Raw genomic sequence first — 15,020 nt, forward strand, 5'->3', positions numbered from 1 at the left:
TCAAAGATGTGATGTGATATGATTGTCTCCTTTTGCTCTCTTGTCTCCTTATATCCTAGGATACAGATCTAATGACATTCAACATCTCTGTACACCGGTCGTGGTGGCGGGAACACGGGCCTGGCTGTGTCCGAAGAGTGCTGCCCCCGTCAGCCCACGGCATGATGGACGATTACACGTATGTCTCCGTCACCGGCTGCATCGTTGACTTCCAGTACCTGGAGGTCATCCACAGTGCCGTCCAAATACTACTCTCTGTAAGTATCACGTTTGTGTCATTGTCCGATCAGGACTGTCTTTAATGGCATTTTATATCTAAACTTTCTGTCCATACCCCCCCACCGGTAGATAATGCCGTAGATAAGCACACAGAGAACATCCTTTAAACAATGGAAATAACAGCGATGATGCTAACAGTAGTTATGCTTAATGGCAGGTGACATCTTTTTCCTCTTGGTATCCAGACACTTGGTTTTTAGAACCAGTTAGTTGCTGTAGTTTCGAACTTGAGATACAATCCCCACAATTCAGTGGGATAGTACCACCATCCCCCAGAAGTGGTGCATTGCCCATTCACTACTGTGGGCTCTTCTCCTAATTTACTTCTACTGCTGCTACTACTTCTAATGCATTCTTTCATTAAGTCATGTTAGTTCCAGAGAAAGAAGGATGAAAATACACCTGATGTCTTTCTCAATCTAATAAACCTTATATTTCAAATAATTATTTCTTAAGAAAACAAATTCCTCCAGAGAGTCCTACACATTCTACTGCCTAAAATTAGTTGTGAGGATACAGTTCCATGTAGAGAAACAGAGAGGAAATGGTTTGATTGGACCACAGAAGGCTTATGTGCTAGGAATTCCTTAAAGACATTTTCTTTCCACCAGACTGTCCCAGCCACAGTTTGATCACGCTGTGGAGTGTAATTAATTTAAGATATATACCATCATCAAGAAGGCTGTTTCTTTGAGATCCAACAAGGACTTGGCATTTTGTCTGAGTCAATATACAATAAAGCCGTTCTCACAACACTTTTCACATGAACCAACCATCTCAGTTCTTCTATCCAGCTGGTTAGAATTAGAGTCAGAATGAGAAAGACAGGCTCAATAATAAATAAATAGATGACAGAAGTACGAGAGGTGTATGTCAATGAAGAACATACCTTGGAATTATTTCCAGAAAGAACTTTAGGAGTCCCTGCTAACACTTACTGTATCTGTTATCTACTGTGTAACAAAGTGCTCCAAACTGTAATTACTTAAAACAGTATCAGTGTGTTGCTTAGGTTTCTGTGGCTCAGGAATTTGGGCAGGTCTCAGTTGGATTGCTCTGCTTCACATGGTCCTAGCCAGGTCACTCACGTGAACCTTCTACCAGGAGCGCTGCTGGGGTTAGAATATTCTAGAAGTCCTCACTCATATGTCTGGTGCTGGCTGTTGACCCACATTCTCCTCCACATGGCTTCTCTTTCTGAAGAAAACTTGACAGACTTTCTTACAGCCAGGCTGCTGGGTTCCAAAAAGAGAAGCCCAACATGCAAGCATTTATCAAGCCTCTACTTGAGAGTAATGTCCACTGTTGTCCCATTGGCTACAGCAAGTCATGTGACCAAGCCCAGCATCATTGTGGGAGGGGCTTCTAGAAAGGTGAGAGTATCAGGAGACATGGCTCATTTGGAGACACCAATGTAGTAGTCTTACCTGCCTTTACATAATTTATTAACTATTGTTCTTTAACCTGCATATGTCAAGGTTTAAAATAGTGTTTCAGAGCGTATTTGAATTATAATTTTCTAGAAAGACTAAAGACTAGAATAAAAAACTTCAAAGATCTTTTAGTGTTCTAGTTCAATGAAAGGCAAAGTCTACCCTGAATTCAAAGAAAGAGGTTGGACCTCAATGCTAAGGAATTTTCTTTCAGAGATGTAACAGGGAATCTGATTATTCTTGGTTTCTATATGCTGTCACTTGTCAATATATGTTTATCAATCTTTCCCTATTCTCTGGTCTTCCTTTACTCTCCTGGCAGTTACATATGAAATTGTGGCAAACTATATATGTTTAAATCTCTGAATTTAAAAAAAAACATGGAGGCAAATTTTCTTTTAAAATGTTTCCGTCTATTTTAAGGTGAAAGAGTACTCTCTCATCATGTCCTAGGTTCTAAAGGTTCTTATTAAATTTTGTGACACTGAAACATTTTTCTAGAATCCTTCATGTGTGAAAAGATTCCCCTCCTTTAAAAAAAATTCATAGAAAATTGCTAACCCATTTTGTGGCATGATGGCATGATTTCCAAGTTTTTATAATGCAGTAGAATGCTGTAGAATCAAGAAGTCATTTCTCCATAGTAACTCCAATTAAGATGAACAGCAAGGTGAAAGTATTTATATGATAAGAAGCTGAATTAGCATTAAAAACCTACATTAGAGAAAAGTACAAAATAAAGTGTATGTTGCCACCTATAAGTACTTGTCACTTATAAATTAATTCCTCAGCATATTTGTTTAGTGAACGTTCAAAGCTGTCCCCCTGCATACAGAGTCTTCATTATCCTGTTCAGCCTTCCAGCAGTAAAAATATTAGTTGCTGATCTCTGACTTTTCTTGTTTAATATACCTGCCAGACAAGATTTTCAATATTTTTTCTTTTTATGTTAAAATGAAATATATCCTGACTTTGTTTCACAACGATCAAAGTATGTATTATTGTTGTGGTTGATTGCATATGATTTTCTTGTATTTTCCACTTATTTCATACGAATATGTTTACAATGATTAGAACTGTGATTTTTTTAAATCCGATGATATGGGAATACTTCCTGTTTCAGTTGCTTAGCGTGTGCTGAGATGCTTAGCATGTGCTGAGATGTCTTATTAGTGGAAAAAGAAAAAGTAACAGTTGCAAGATTTAACAGCCCCTGCATGGGCAACAACGAAGCAAACAGGCAAAGGGCTTTGAGATGAGGCAGGGTCCCAGAGGCCCTGCTGCCCCAGGGGTTACCCCTATAATTGCTGAAGGCCCAGGAATATCTAAAAGGACACAGGGAGGGGCCGACAAGGGCGGCCAGGATGGTGGAGAGGGGTTTCAGGGCAGCAGTTCTCTGGCAAGTTGAGAGGGAAGTGTTTGTTTGAGTGACTTACCCGCGGATACAGCTCTGATGGTGGACACCACCTGTATGATTGTCCCGCCAAATAGCAGGGCTTGGAACTGGAAGAAACGAAATCCCAGTCATAAGCATTCAACAGGAATTGTGTACAAGCTTGATAGAAACAAACAGACAAAAACAGCAGAGCTCAGAAGGAAGGGATGGGGCCCCACACAGGACAGTCACACAGGCTCTGAGAGCAACCGCACCCCACTCATCTCTCCCCAAGGCCTCCTGCCAATTGTGAGCACCACCAAGTTGAAGATCAAGCGGAATCCCAGGAAAGGCTGTGGGCAGTTTGAGGGGAGGAGCACATTTAATTTAGGAGGGGATGACGGGTCAAAGGCAGCAGCCGGGATCAGGCTGCGGGATCTCCACCTCACCGGCCCTGCCTGGGTTCCTCCATTCTTCCCTCCTCACCTGAAGGGTGGCCAGTAATCTCCCGAGTATTAGTCTCCCTGCCCCAGCTCTGCCCCGCCCAGTGTCATGCCTGCACTTGCTCCTAGAGACACGATGAGAAAGTGCAAATGTGATTACTCACTTTCCCTCTGATCACACTTCAGTGATTCCCATCACCTTCGAGATGAAATCTGAATTTGCACCTTGTCGGCTGAGGGCCTCATGACCTACCCCGGCCTGAATCCCACCCTGGTCTCTTGACCCTCCCCGACAGGAGCCCAGCCGCCACCCATGCAGAGCATGACCTGTTGGCAAGCGAGCCTGCAGCCCAGCCTGCAGCACTCTGCTGGGAATGGGTCCTCCACCCCCAGCTCTTCATCCACCAGCCACGGGCCACAAGTAGACCTCTTTCCTCCAAAAGTTCCAGGATATGTTAATTTAATTTTTTAAAATAGACAATACATTCACTTAATTCAGAAACATAAAAATGTGTACAGTGAAAATCCTTCCTTCTACCCTTGTGTCCCCATTTGCCTGGGTCCCCCATCTTTGCTCCCCATTGGGCAACCCAACCCGTTTTGTTTTGTTTGTTTGTTTAGTGTCATGCATATGACTCCAAAGTGTCTTTAGGCAAACATAAGAAAATGTGACTCTATATTCTTATCTGCCCCTCACAAAAAACAGCATATGATATGCATTCTTCTGAGACTTTCCATTTTTTTACTTATTATATATTTTGGAGCTGTTTCTGTATCAGTGCATCAGTGTTTCATTGTTTATTTTAATGGTCCCCTATTGATGGACATTTGGATTGTTAACCTCACCGAAATATAATGATTTTGGATATATATAACATGCAATATATCTAACATAATATATAATATATAGTATGATGTCAATTGTGTATTATAATTATGCATTTTATAATTTATTACACACATGTTATACGAAATAACTGTGCATGTGTCACTGAGAGCATTTCGTAGACCTGTCCGGCTCATTCATCCCCAGGCTCTACCAGGTGGCCTGCCATGTGAGCACACTGGTTTATAGTCATTGAGTCTCTGGTCTGTCTACCTTCCAGAAAGAAAGTTCCTTGAAGGCTGGTATAGTGTCCTTTTTTCCCCTGTTCATTTCCGTGGTCCCAGTCACGAGCAGAGTGGTGGCACTAAATATTTAGTGAATGAATAAATGACCAATGAACACTTCCAAAGTCTGAAGTGGGTAAACACAACAGGAAGAATCCGTTGATCAAAAACTGGCAGGGGTGAATGCACAGACAAAATGCTGGAGCCAGAGAGAAGGTTCCCTTCATCTGGCAAATGAAGGGGATGTAGGCAAAATATTCTGCAGTGCTTGGCACGAAGCATTCAATAGCTCTGTGTTGCTAACGCTGCTGTTGTTACTACAATTGCTCTTTGCCTGTCGCTGCCCTACCTGGGCTGGTCCTTCTTCAAAGACTAGAGGGATACATCCTGGCGATGCTCTATGTATTGAAACCTTAGTTCATTAATCCCATATCTGACACCCGTTTCCTGCATGAAAAATGTCATTCCTATGATCTTCATGGGACATGAAATCATAAATTACTATTCTGAGGACTGAACTTTATTTAATATGTATCTATTTTCCTCATTCTGGATTTCTAGAATTCTTTCCTACCTATGCCTCTCAAGAGCATTTGGCTAACTGAATGTGTTTCAGATTTTCATGGGAAGTCTCAGAGTCACTACAGTGAAATAAGGTTTGAAGTAACCAGTTAAGACCAGTTGGAAGCTCCTGAGGGCTGTGATCATAATTCCTTATTCACCCTGTATCCCTAATGCCTAGGGCTGTACCTAGATCAGAGTAAGCCACTCACTCACAGTTGTTCAGTAAATTGTTGTATAAATTCTCTGCATTTTAGTTTTACAATCCACAGAATGCATGATTTTTAAGCATTGTACATAATTTAATGTGGCTATGTCTAGATTTTGTTTCATACCATTTGGTAAAGAGAACCTAAACAGAAAATATGCTTGAAAATTATTTCTGATGCAGATGTTTGGATTGGTGAGGGTACCCAGGTGCAGGGAAAAGGAAAGTCAGTCTGCTCCAAGACCATAACTCTACCTTTGAATTTGTTCTTCCATATCCATGTGTTCTTTATTTTGAGAGTTTAGCTTATCTTAGTTGCTTTGCTCCCATTAAGGAGAGTATCAAAACAGTTTGTGGTGAAATTTTAAAATTATGTCCACTTAAATTCCAATCACTGTACTGTACATATTTTCAGATCACTTTGGATTCTCACTCTGGAAATGTAACATCACAGATTTAATGAGGAAACATATACAGTATATGAAATTAAATACTACAGCCCAAAACACAGCATTTCCTTTTTATACAAGAGAATATGGATAAAATATTTCTGGTTGCAAAAATCTCCATTATCCTTTAATCTCATTCTGCCATACTATACTTTACACATTTAATTACCAAAAATCTGAACATGAAATCTTACAAATCTAAAATAAAACAAGTGGCTAAAAGTCATATTTGCATCATATATGACAGACAAAGTGTCATTATCCATAGACCTGATGAAATCTTTTAAATGAATAATAATAACATACACATTTAATAATTAAGTCTATGAAGAATATGAATAAATGTAATCACATGAGAGAAAATCCAAATTATAAAGGTATAAAATATTATTCTTGATAGTAACTTGATACATGCCAATTAATTTGAAAAATTATTTCACTAACTTAGCAAATTTTAAAAATAATAACATATAGCATTAATAATAAATTGTTACTTGCTTATTGGAAAAAGCATTCTTTACTGCAAGGACCATTAAATGTCCCTACCTTTTGTCCCTGTAACCTTACTCAGTGAAGTTTCTCCCAAGGAAATGATTCAACAGAAACAAAGAGCTACGTGCACTATGGTTTTTTTTACTATTATTTATGATAGCAAACCTAGCTATGTCTAAACATATACTATTAAAGACATAGTACAACAATTTACAGTGTACTAACATGATAATTAGGTAGTAGCAATCATTATGTTAATTTTAAACACCATATATAAGACATAGAAAGGTATTTACGATTTAAATAAGCAATCAAGGAGGAGAAGATGCAAAACAAGATGTAGAATTAAGTGTGTGTTTTCCCCAAAAATGGTTTTACATGTGTATCACATTTTCATTAATAATTCATGTGTTTCATCATTGCATGATTTGTGTAGAAGAGTGGAAGAGGTGTTATGATTGTTAGGTAGGTATTGTTTTCTTAGATGATGAAACATTCGCAAATCTCATAATTTTTATTTAATTATTTGGAGGCACTCTTAAATCTTAGTTATTACTAGATATTCCATTTCAGTGGCCTGCCCAGTTCTGAGGTCAATAGGTCAATAATAATGAATACTCAATTTAAGGCCTTTTTTAATTTTCAGGATTCATTATTTGTGGGTAAACAGATCCATATACTCATGTTAACTATTAAACAAGATATGTGTATTTTAAAGGAACTCATTTTTATAACTAGTAGACAAATCCTAATCTCTAAACCTTTAAAACTCACCTTATCTACATCACTTGAAACTCACCTGATCTACAACTCTTTGGGGCTAATTTTACATATATATAGTCTTGAATCCTCACTGTCAAGATATTTTCATTCATATCTGATAGGTGACAAGTCTCATTCTTTAATGTCTTTGGAGGCTGTCACCATGGTCAGAGCTGGGGATCAGAGTGCCCTGAGAATTGGTTTTCTGTCATGCCTGTGTTCTTTGCATTGCATCTATCTAGTCCCGTCATCAGCATTCATCCCTGTTTTCTGTCTTTCATATCAGACATCTTCAGCTTAAAGATAAATTAAAACTCAATAGAGAAGGGTGAACAGTAACATTAGACCACAAGGTATCCCACGGAATCTTTATCCTCAAAAGACTGTGTGAATATCTATTCCATCTGCTTAGAGTAAATAGCACGGTCACAGGAGCGGATAATACTATTGCTAATTCAGTAACATACACTGACACAGTGTAAGAATGCAAGTCAATAAGTAAGCTTATGAAATAAGTTCCAATTGCTATCAATTGTACCCCTCCAAAAATGCAAATATAATTAAAAGTGGGTTTCTTTTAGGTCTTATTTCTGAGTTAACATTTCATTTATTTAACGAACTGTTAGTATGTGCTTGGAGCTAGTCTGAGTGCTTTGCAAATATGAACTCATTTAATGCTCAAAATGACCCAACAAGTAGGTATTATTTTATTCATTTTCAAATGTGAAACTGAGACACACAAAGAGGTTCACTAATTTGCCCAAAGTCACATAGCTTGCGAGTGAGTGAAGCTGGACCTGACACCCAGGCATGTGGTCTCCAGAGTGCCTGGTCTTGACCACTTCATTGACCGTCCTCATGACATTGGAAAGAGAACCTTCAATTTCCTTCCTGCCCTTAGCTGAGATTACCGGTAACCTCTCTCAGGGCTGTAAGGGGGGGAATGTCCTGCTGTGTTGATGGGTTTTACATGGCAGTTTTTAAAGTAATAGAGAGCAATTAATAATTATCTGATAGCTAAAAGATTTGTGGAATGAACAGTTCAAAATGCTTCATTTTTGGCCTTCCCTGGTGGCGCAGTGGTTGAGAATCTGCCTGCCAATGCAGGGGACACGGGTTCGAGCCCTGGTCTGGGAAGATCCCACATGCCGCGGAGCAGCTGGGCCCGTGAGCCACAATTACTGAGCCTGCGCGTCTGGAGCCTGTGCTCCACAACAAGAGAGGCCACGATAGTGAGAGGCCCGCGCACCGCGATGAAGAGTGGCCCCCACTTGCCGCAACAAGAGAAAGCCCTCGCACAGAAACAAAGACCCAATGCAGTCATAAATAAATAAATAATTAAAAATTAAAAAAAAAAAAAGTTTAGGGGAACTTGGCAGGGTTTAGCTTTTAAAAAAAAAAAAAAAAAAATGCTTCATTTCACCCTGGAAAACATCTCCTAACCACTTTTTTGTTGTTAAAAAAAAAGATGGAGGATTTCAACACTTATAAAATGCTAAGTATATCAGACTCTTTTATCTTGCTTGCTGGGGCTTTCTAGGTGCTAGTTAAGAGGAAGGAAATCATCATCAACCTCTCCTGCCCTAAATTTTTCCCCCATTCATCCTGTCCCAAATAATCCATTTTCGTAGGAAATGGATGATTTCTGCTCGCATCAAATTTTGGGCAATTTCTGAGCACTACCAGGAAGGATCGAGTATTTAGATCAGTTACTCCTCTGCACCAGCTCTGGTCTCTCTATTCAATTCCAGCCTCAGAAAACTAATCATCACTTTCTATCTAAAGTTCTGTAAAGGAATCATTTATTGGACCATCAAAATATTGAATAGAGTTTGTGATTGTCGAGGAAGAACTGCTGTGCCAACGATACTAGAAAGGGTTTGGCAGACACCTTTATGTTCAGGAGCCAGAGAATATCTGGTTAATAAAATTGTTTGGGTTTGAAAGTGTCTGTTTGGTGAACTGAGATTTTAAGTCATTTCTTTCTCAGTATTCATGTCTATGCAGTATATGTTCTCTGTCTTTGAAATGTGCATACATTTTTGAAGGCTTTATTGAAATACAATTCATATACCATACAATTCACCCGTTTAAAGCATACAATTCAGTAGTTTTCAGTATATTCACAGATCTGTGAAACTGTCACCACAGTCAATTTTAGAAGATACTCATCACCTAAAAAAAAACCTATACCCTTTGACTATCACTACCTATCCCCTCTTTCTCTCCAACCCTAAGCAACAACTAATCTACTTTCTATCTCTTTAGATGTGCCTATTCTGGACATTCCATATAAATGAAATCATATAATATGTGGTTTTTTGTTGTCTGGCTTCTTTTATTTAGCATGTTTTCAAGGTTCATCCATGTAGCATGTATCAGAATTTCATTTCTTTTTATGGCTGAAAAATATTCTATCATATAGTTACTTTTAATACTTCTAGCTGTTATAGATACATGTACAATATTTAGCAAAAATTTCAGATTTACAATTCAAATGTAGAAGGCCCTCACCTGCCCACTGATAAAACCCTAAGTGGAACTTAGGCAATTCACCATCTATTTTGTCTACATATATACCCTTGTTTTGGAAACATCTGGGTTTCAGATAGCAATTCTCAGCGCTTAGATGTTTGGTCTTACATAAATCTAACACAGCACTAATGTTGTCTATCACTTGTACACGGCATCTATGGGTTTGAGCAACTTAAAACACGCAAACATTTAAAATTCATATCCTCTTATACCATAACATTCTCCTTAATAGTATGTGTATGATTGGATTTTATTCTGTTTGTTAATCAGTCATCACAGACATGTATGTTTCCAACCACAAATTTGTACAATTTTCAAATGCTCATGATTATCCCAGGCATGTTTGCAGGTCTTCATAAATTATTACTGCTCTACTAGTTTCAAATAATCTGCCAAACATTCATTATTAAATGCAAAAGTGAGTTATGACATTTGGTAGACTTAAATACGATTTCATCAGAGAAACGCAAAGCTTAATTAGAAATCATATCTAGCACAAAACCATTAATACAGGAAATCTGAGTTATGTTTAATAATTAATCAAGGCAAACATTGTGACTGTAGGCTTATGGAGAAATTAGAAACAAGAAAGTTAATTTTAGTAATGCTTTACTTAGGGTAATTTAATGTCATTCAGACGTTGGCAGAGGTTTCCTCTTTAGCCCTAGGTAGGAATAATTATTGGGTTGAAAAAAAGCAGTTTTCATAATAACAAAAGTTAACTCAAAAACATCTACCCTCTTCCTTTAGAAGACCAAATTGCGTATAAATTCGATAAAGAAAATCTTATGTCACTTTTTGTATTCTTTCTAAATGAAAACAGGCAGTGTATCATTCATTCAAAAAAACATACCCAGGAAGCCCCTACATTATACAAAGCACTGTGCTAGGAGCTTTGGGCATAAGAGGAGGGATCTGAATTTCAAGGACATCCGAAATGAGTTACTGGTGGGCTTACAGAAGCTTTCATTCATGCCACCACCGGGAGAATTAAGAATTCTGGAAATTAATTACCTCGGGATACATAAAAACAATATATTAAAGCATATCACAAAGTGCAAAAATGGAGACATTCAGGAAAGAAAAAAAAAAGCAGTAGGTTGATTGTCCTAATGAGAAGGTAGAGAAACTCTTTCTGGAGTTCGCAATCCCAGGAAACAGAGCTGCCTTGGCCAAAGAGAGGTCCAGACATGCAGGGGTTTTGATTGATTCTTATTACAACTGGTCAAAGGCAAGCTCAGAAGAAACCAAGGTTCAGAGTTCCCATGGCTGCAGCTGAATCCTACAACAAAGAGAACCTTTGGCGACTTCTCACATGTGTTCCAGACAGAAGGAACAGCGTTAAGTAGGGAAATAAAATAAGAAGCCAGGGGAACGGTGGGTAGTTCACTTTGACTTGAGAAAAGAGGATGTGCACGGATGCAGTGGCTTAAGTTGGAAAGAAAGTTCGGGGTGAGGAATTTGAATGCCAAGTTAAGGCTTTGGGACTTTACCCTAAGTGAAATCAAGCTATTTGGGTTTATAGGCAGGTCATGACGTACACACAACTCTGAACTAGGGAGGCTATTCTGATAGTCGTGTGTAGGATGGATCACATCCGCAGGAACACATATCAGGATAGTCTATCATAGTCTGGACCCGTATGTCCCAGAGTGTCCTTGGAACACCTGTCCCACAAATTGAACCTGGAGAAAGATTCCATGGTGACATAAGTTTGACTGATGTCATGTTATGTCCACTCCTTGGAGATTCACAGTGAAAATGAGCATATTAAAGTTTGAGAAATCCTGCTGTTTAAAAAAAAACAATCATGAAATACAAAGACTTGAGGGACTCTTCCAGATTAAAGAAGACTGAGGAGACATAACAATGAAATGAAACGTGTGATACCAGACCAAAAAAAAAAAGATCTTTGTGGGACAGTTGTTGGAAATTGAGTAAAGTCTATGGATTAGACAATAGTGTTGTACCAATGTTAAATTTCCTGGTGTTTATTACTGTACTATGGCTATGTATTAAGATGCTAACATTTGAAGAATCAGGGTGAAGGGTATACAGGAATTCTTTGGATAATTGTTTTCAATTTTTCTGTTTCTGTAAGTCTGAAATTATTTCAAAATGAAACTGAAGATGTTTTTTAATCTAGAAAACTACTGCATTCCCAAACAATTTTCTAAAGGAAACACTTTGGGAAATACTGGCTTAAGGGAAAGTTAGGAAGTGTCAGTAAGAATGGAAATCAAAGGATAGATTCAAAAAACATTACTGAGACTTGGCAGTGAGGGGAGGCAAAGGAGATAAACCCCAAGAGGGCAGAGGGGTCTGCATCCACATGGCAGCTGGGGGAAGAGCTGCTTTGACAGAGAGAACAAACAAGTTTAGATTTGGACACAGGCTGAATCCTGACTCTATTCTTGCTCTTAACATTTTTAAGGTACATCTGTATTTTTAAAACCTAATTACCTGTTGCGATAAAGAACTACGCTCTCTTGCTCGTTCAATCAGTATAGCCTCCCCATGGCAATAAGTAACTGGGAATGGAAAATTAGAGACAAAATTATCCAAAAGAATTCACAAGAATCCCAATATGTATGAATTTTTGAAAACATGGACTTATTTTGTATTTTTGTAGCATTCAGGGCTAAACAATAGCAGTCGTTTTGTAAAGGTTGTTGGCATTCTCTACTTAAAATATGGTCCCTGGAAAGTTCTAAGAAGGCTCCTCAGATTTTAACACTCTAGTATCATTAGTAAATACATGATTATTCACATTCATTTTTCTACAGATTGTAAAACAATACAAGCACAAGGTGATTTTTTTTTTTTACTTATATTCTCTTTACCCAGCAGTCAGAAACATCTCCAAGCCAAATAACAGATGAAAAGTGAAAACAACGCCCTGTGGCCAAAGCATCACGATTATCGTCTGAATTTTTTTTTTTTTTTAATTATTTATTTATTTATTTATTTATTTATTTATGGCTGTGTTGGGTCTTCGTTTCTGTGCGAGGGCTTTCTCTAGTTGCGGCAAGCGGGGGCCACTCTTCATCGCGGTGCGCGGGCCTCTCACTGTCGCGGCCTCTCTTGTTGCGGAGCACAGGCTCCAGACGCGCAGGCTCAGTAGTTGTGGCTCACGGGCCTAGTTGCTCCGTGGCATGTGGGATCTTCCCAGACCAGGGCTCGAACCTGTGTGCCCTGCATTGGCAGGCAGATTCTCAACCACTGCGCCACCAGGGAAGCCCTATCGTCTGAATTTTTAGCTTTCATATACATGTTTATTTTTGTGAAAACATCAATATATTGCCTTGCAAATTTAATTATACAGAACCTTCGGGGAATAGATTGTTCTGAAAATCTAAACACAGGAACTGTTTTTAGTGTTGAAACTTTCTAAATTTTAACGTTTAATTTAGTCAAGGCCAGAGACCCATTGAATGCTCTTCGTCAAGGGGGTATCATAATGAGAAATGTGCTTAAGGAAGGTGAATTAGGTAGCGGTTGTAGCCTTGAGTTCAGGAGAAACAGAGCTGGGAGGACAGCCGTGCAGGCAGCTGAGAGATAATGAAGCCTGAGCTAGCATAGAGTGAGGCCAATGACACTAAAGAAACAGAAGGGGTGGGGGAGGGAAGGACCGGGAGTTTGGGATTAGCAGATGTAAACTATTATATATAGAATGGATGAACAACAAGGTCCTACTGTAGAGCGCAGGAAACTGTATTCAATATCCTGTGATAAACCGTAATGGAAAAGAATATTTAAAAAAAAGAATGTCTATATGTGTATAACTGAGTCACTTTGCTGCACAGCAGAGATTAGCACAACATTGTAAATCACCTATACTTCAATTAAAAAAATAAAATTATTAAAAAAAAAAGAAACAGAAGGGAGAGAGATCAAGTCAGGAGAACTTGGTCACTGATTAGATAAGAAAGCAATAGAAAGGGAAATCCCAAAGACAACACTCAGATTTTGAGCCCAATTGACAAGTAAAATTGCAATAACATTACAGAAAGAGAGGAATCATGAGTAGAGGCCCATTGGGGGTACATCTAAGTTATTTCATTCAGTATATCACATAATAAAAAAAACTATGAGTGTGTTTAATTTTAATTTGAGGAGGAAAGTAAAAGAATGTTTCCTGGCAATCAGAAAATCTGGTCAATGCCAAGAAGCATGAAGCCTTGGAGCCTGGTGATGAGGGTGGAGGGATGGTTGACTGGAAACGGACCAGGTCAGATAGCATTTAGCACTTTACAGCTACCATTTTCTACCATTGCTTACTTTCTAGTTTTGCTTTGTTTTGTTTTTTCCTATTTTTCCTAGTAGGTTTGTTCTAGCATAAAAAAGGAAAAAAAATTTTTTTTCCTTTGTTTTTTCACCTCAAGAGCTTAGCAACATACCTTGGACATAACAGGCTCTCAATGTCTTATTGCAAATGACTGGCTTGTAAGACATTCATACAGGGAAGCAAAGCTAAGCCAGCCGACGGCAGAGACTCGAAAGTCATATGAAGGAAAAATACACTGTGCTGTGAAGGGGTGAGTTGGATTGTGTTGTGCTGTCTGTAATTTACCTTAGAACAGTATAGCATACATGCTATGTACGTATATTCGTTTTACTACACACACTGGGGGAGGGGCTAGAGGTGGTTCTGTCTGGTGGGTTCACACTTCCAGCACCCTAATCACAGGGTCGACCCTAAACAAAAGCCCACACGTCAGAGGCAGCTTCCAAAAGCCATCAGCCTCTTTTCTCTAATCAACACCAGACAGGGTTTATTTAGCATACTTGATCACAGAAATGTTGCTTTATTGGTGAAATGAATGGTTCTCAAGTTATGTGCAATGGCTAGAAATATTCTTCAAGCACTCATGCTGCTTTGCACACACAGAGCATGTGAGTCTAGTGAGTCTACTGGCCCTACACCCTGGGGAACAGGGCTCTAGAGTTTGGGTTCACACCAGCCCTTTGTTCAGATACTTGAGGACTCTGCTGCCTGACTCCAGCTCAAAGCAAGGCTGCATCTTGCTGCTAGAATATTGTCGGAAGCAGCTTTTCAGATGCCCCCGAAAAACAGAAAGCTGGGACTTCACTGAGCTTGCAGAACAGGTTTTGTGACTGGTTTTGTGCTATTTGCTAATAAATATTGGTATGTGTGTGGCAGAGTTTGTACTGAGACTTGCTTGCTTTTAGGTAGACTTGCTTGGCCCTTGACTTCCTCTAAATATCTATTCAAAAAAAGGACTCAGTGACTGTAAATGATCAAATTGGTTTATTCAATACTTATCAGAGAAGGCGTATCCTAGGAAGTGGCATTTGAGCAGAGACACAAAAGAAGTCATTTAAAGTGTGGGTCTAGGAATATTCCAGAGG

The 15,020-nt window shown here is 38.9% G+C and overlaps 1 protein-coding gene across 1 annotated transcript in view; it reads left to right on the top strand.

Annotated features, from left to right (window-relative positions):
* NKAIN3 (sodium/potassium transporting ATPase interacting 3) overlaps positions 1 to 15,020 on the top strand; it is a 534,829-nt gene that overhangs the window by 414,170 nt on the left and 105,639 nt on the right. The window contains exon 4 of the mRNA XM_061171937.1: positions 60 to 257. Coding sequence (XP_061027920.1) covers positions 60 to 257 — 198 coding nt within the window. The remainder of the gene's footprint in view (positions 1 to 59; positions 258 to 15,020) is intronic.

The sequence above is a fragment of the Eubalaena glacialis genome, chromosome 17 (assembly GCF_028564815.1).
Source record: "Eubalaena glacialis isolate mEubGla1 chromosome 17, mEubGla1.1.hap2.+ XY, whole genome shotgun sequence".
NCBI classification, from domain to species: domain Eukaryota; kingdom Metazoa; phylum Chordata; class Mammalia; order Artiodactyla; family Balaenidae; genus Eubalaena; species Eubalaena glacialis.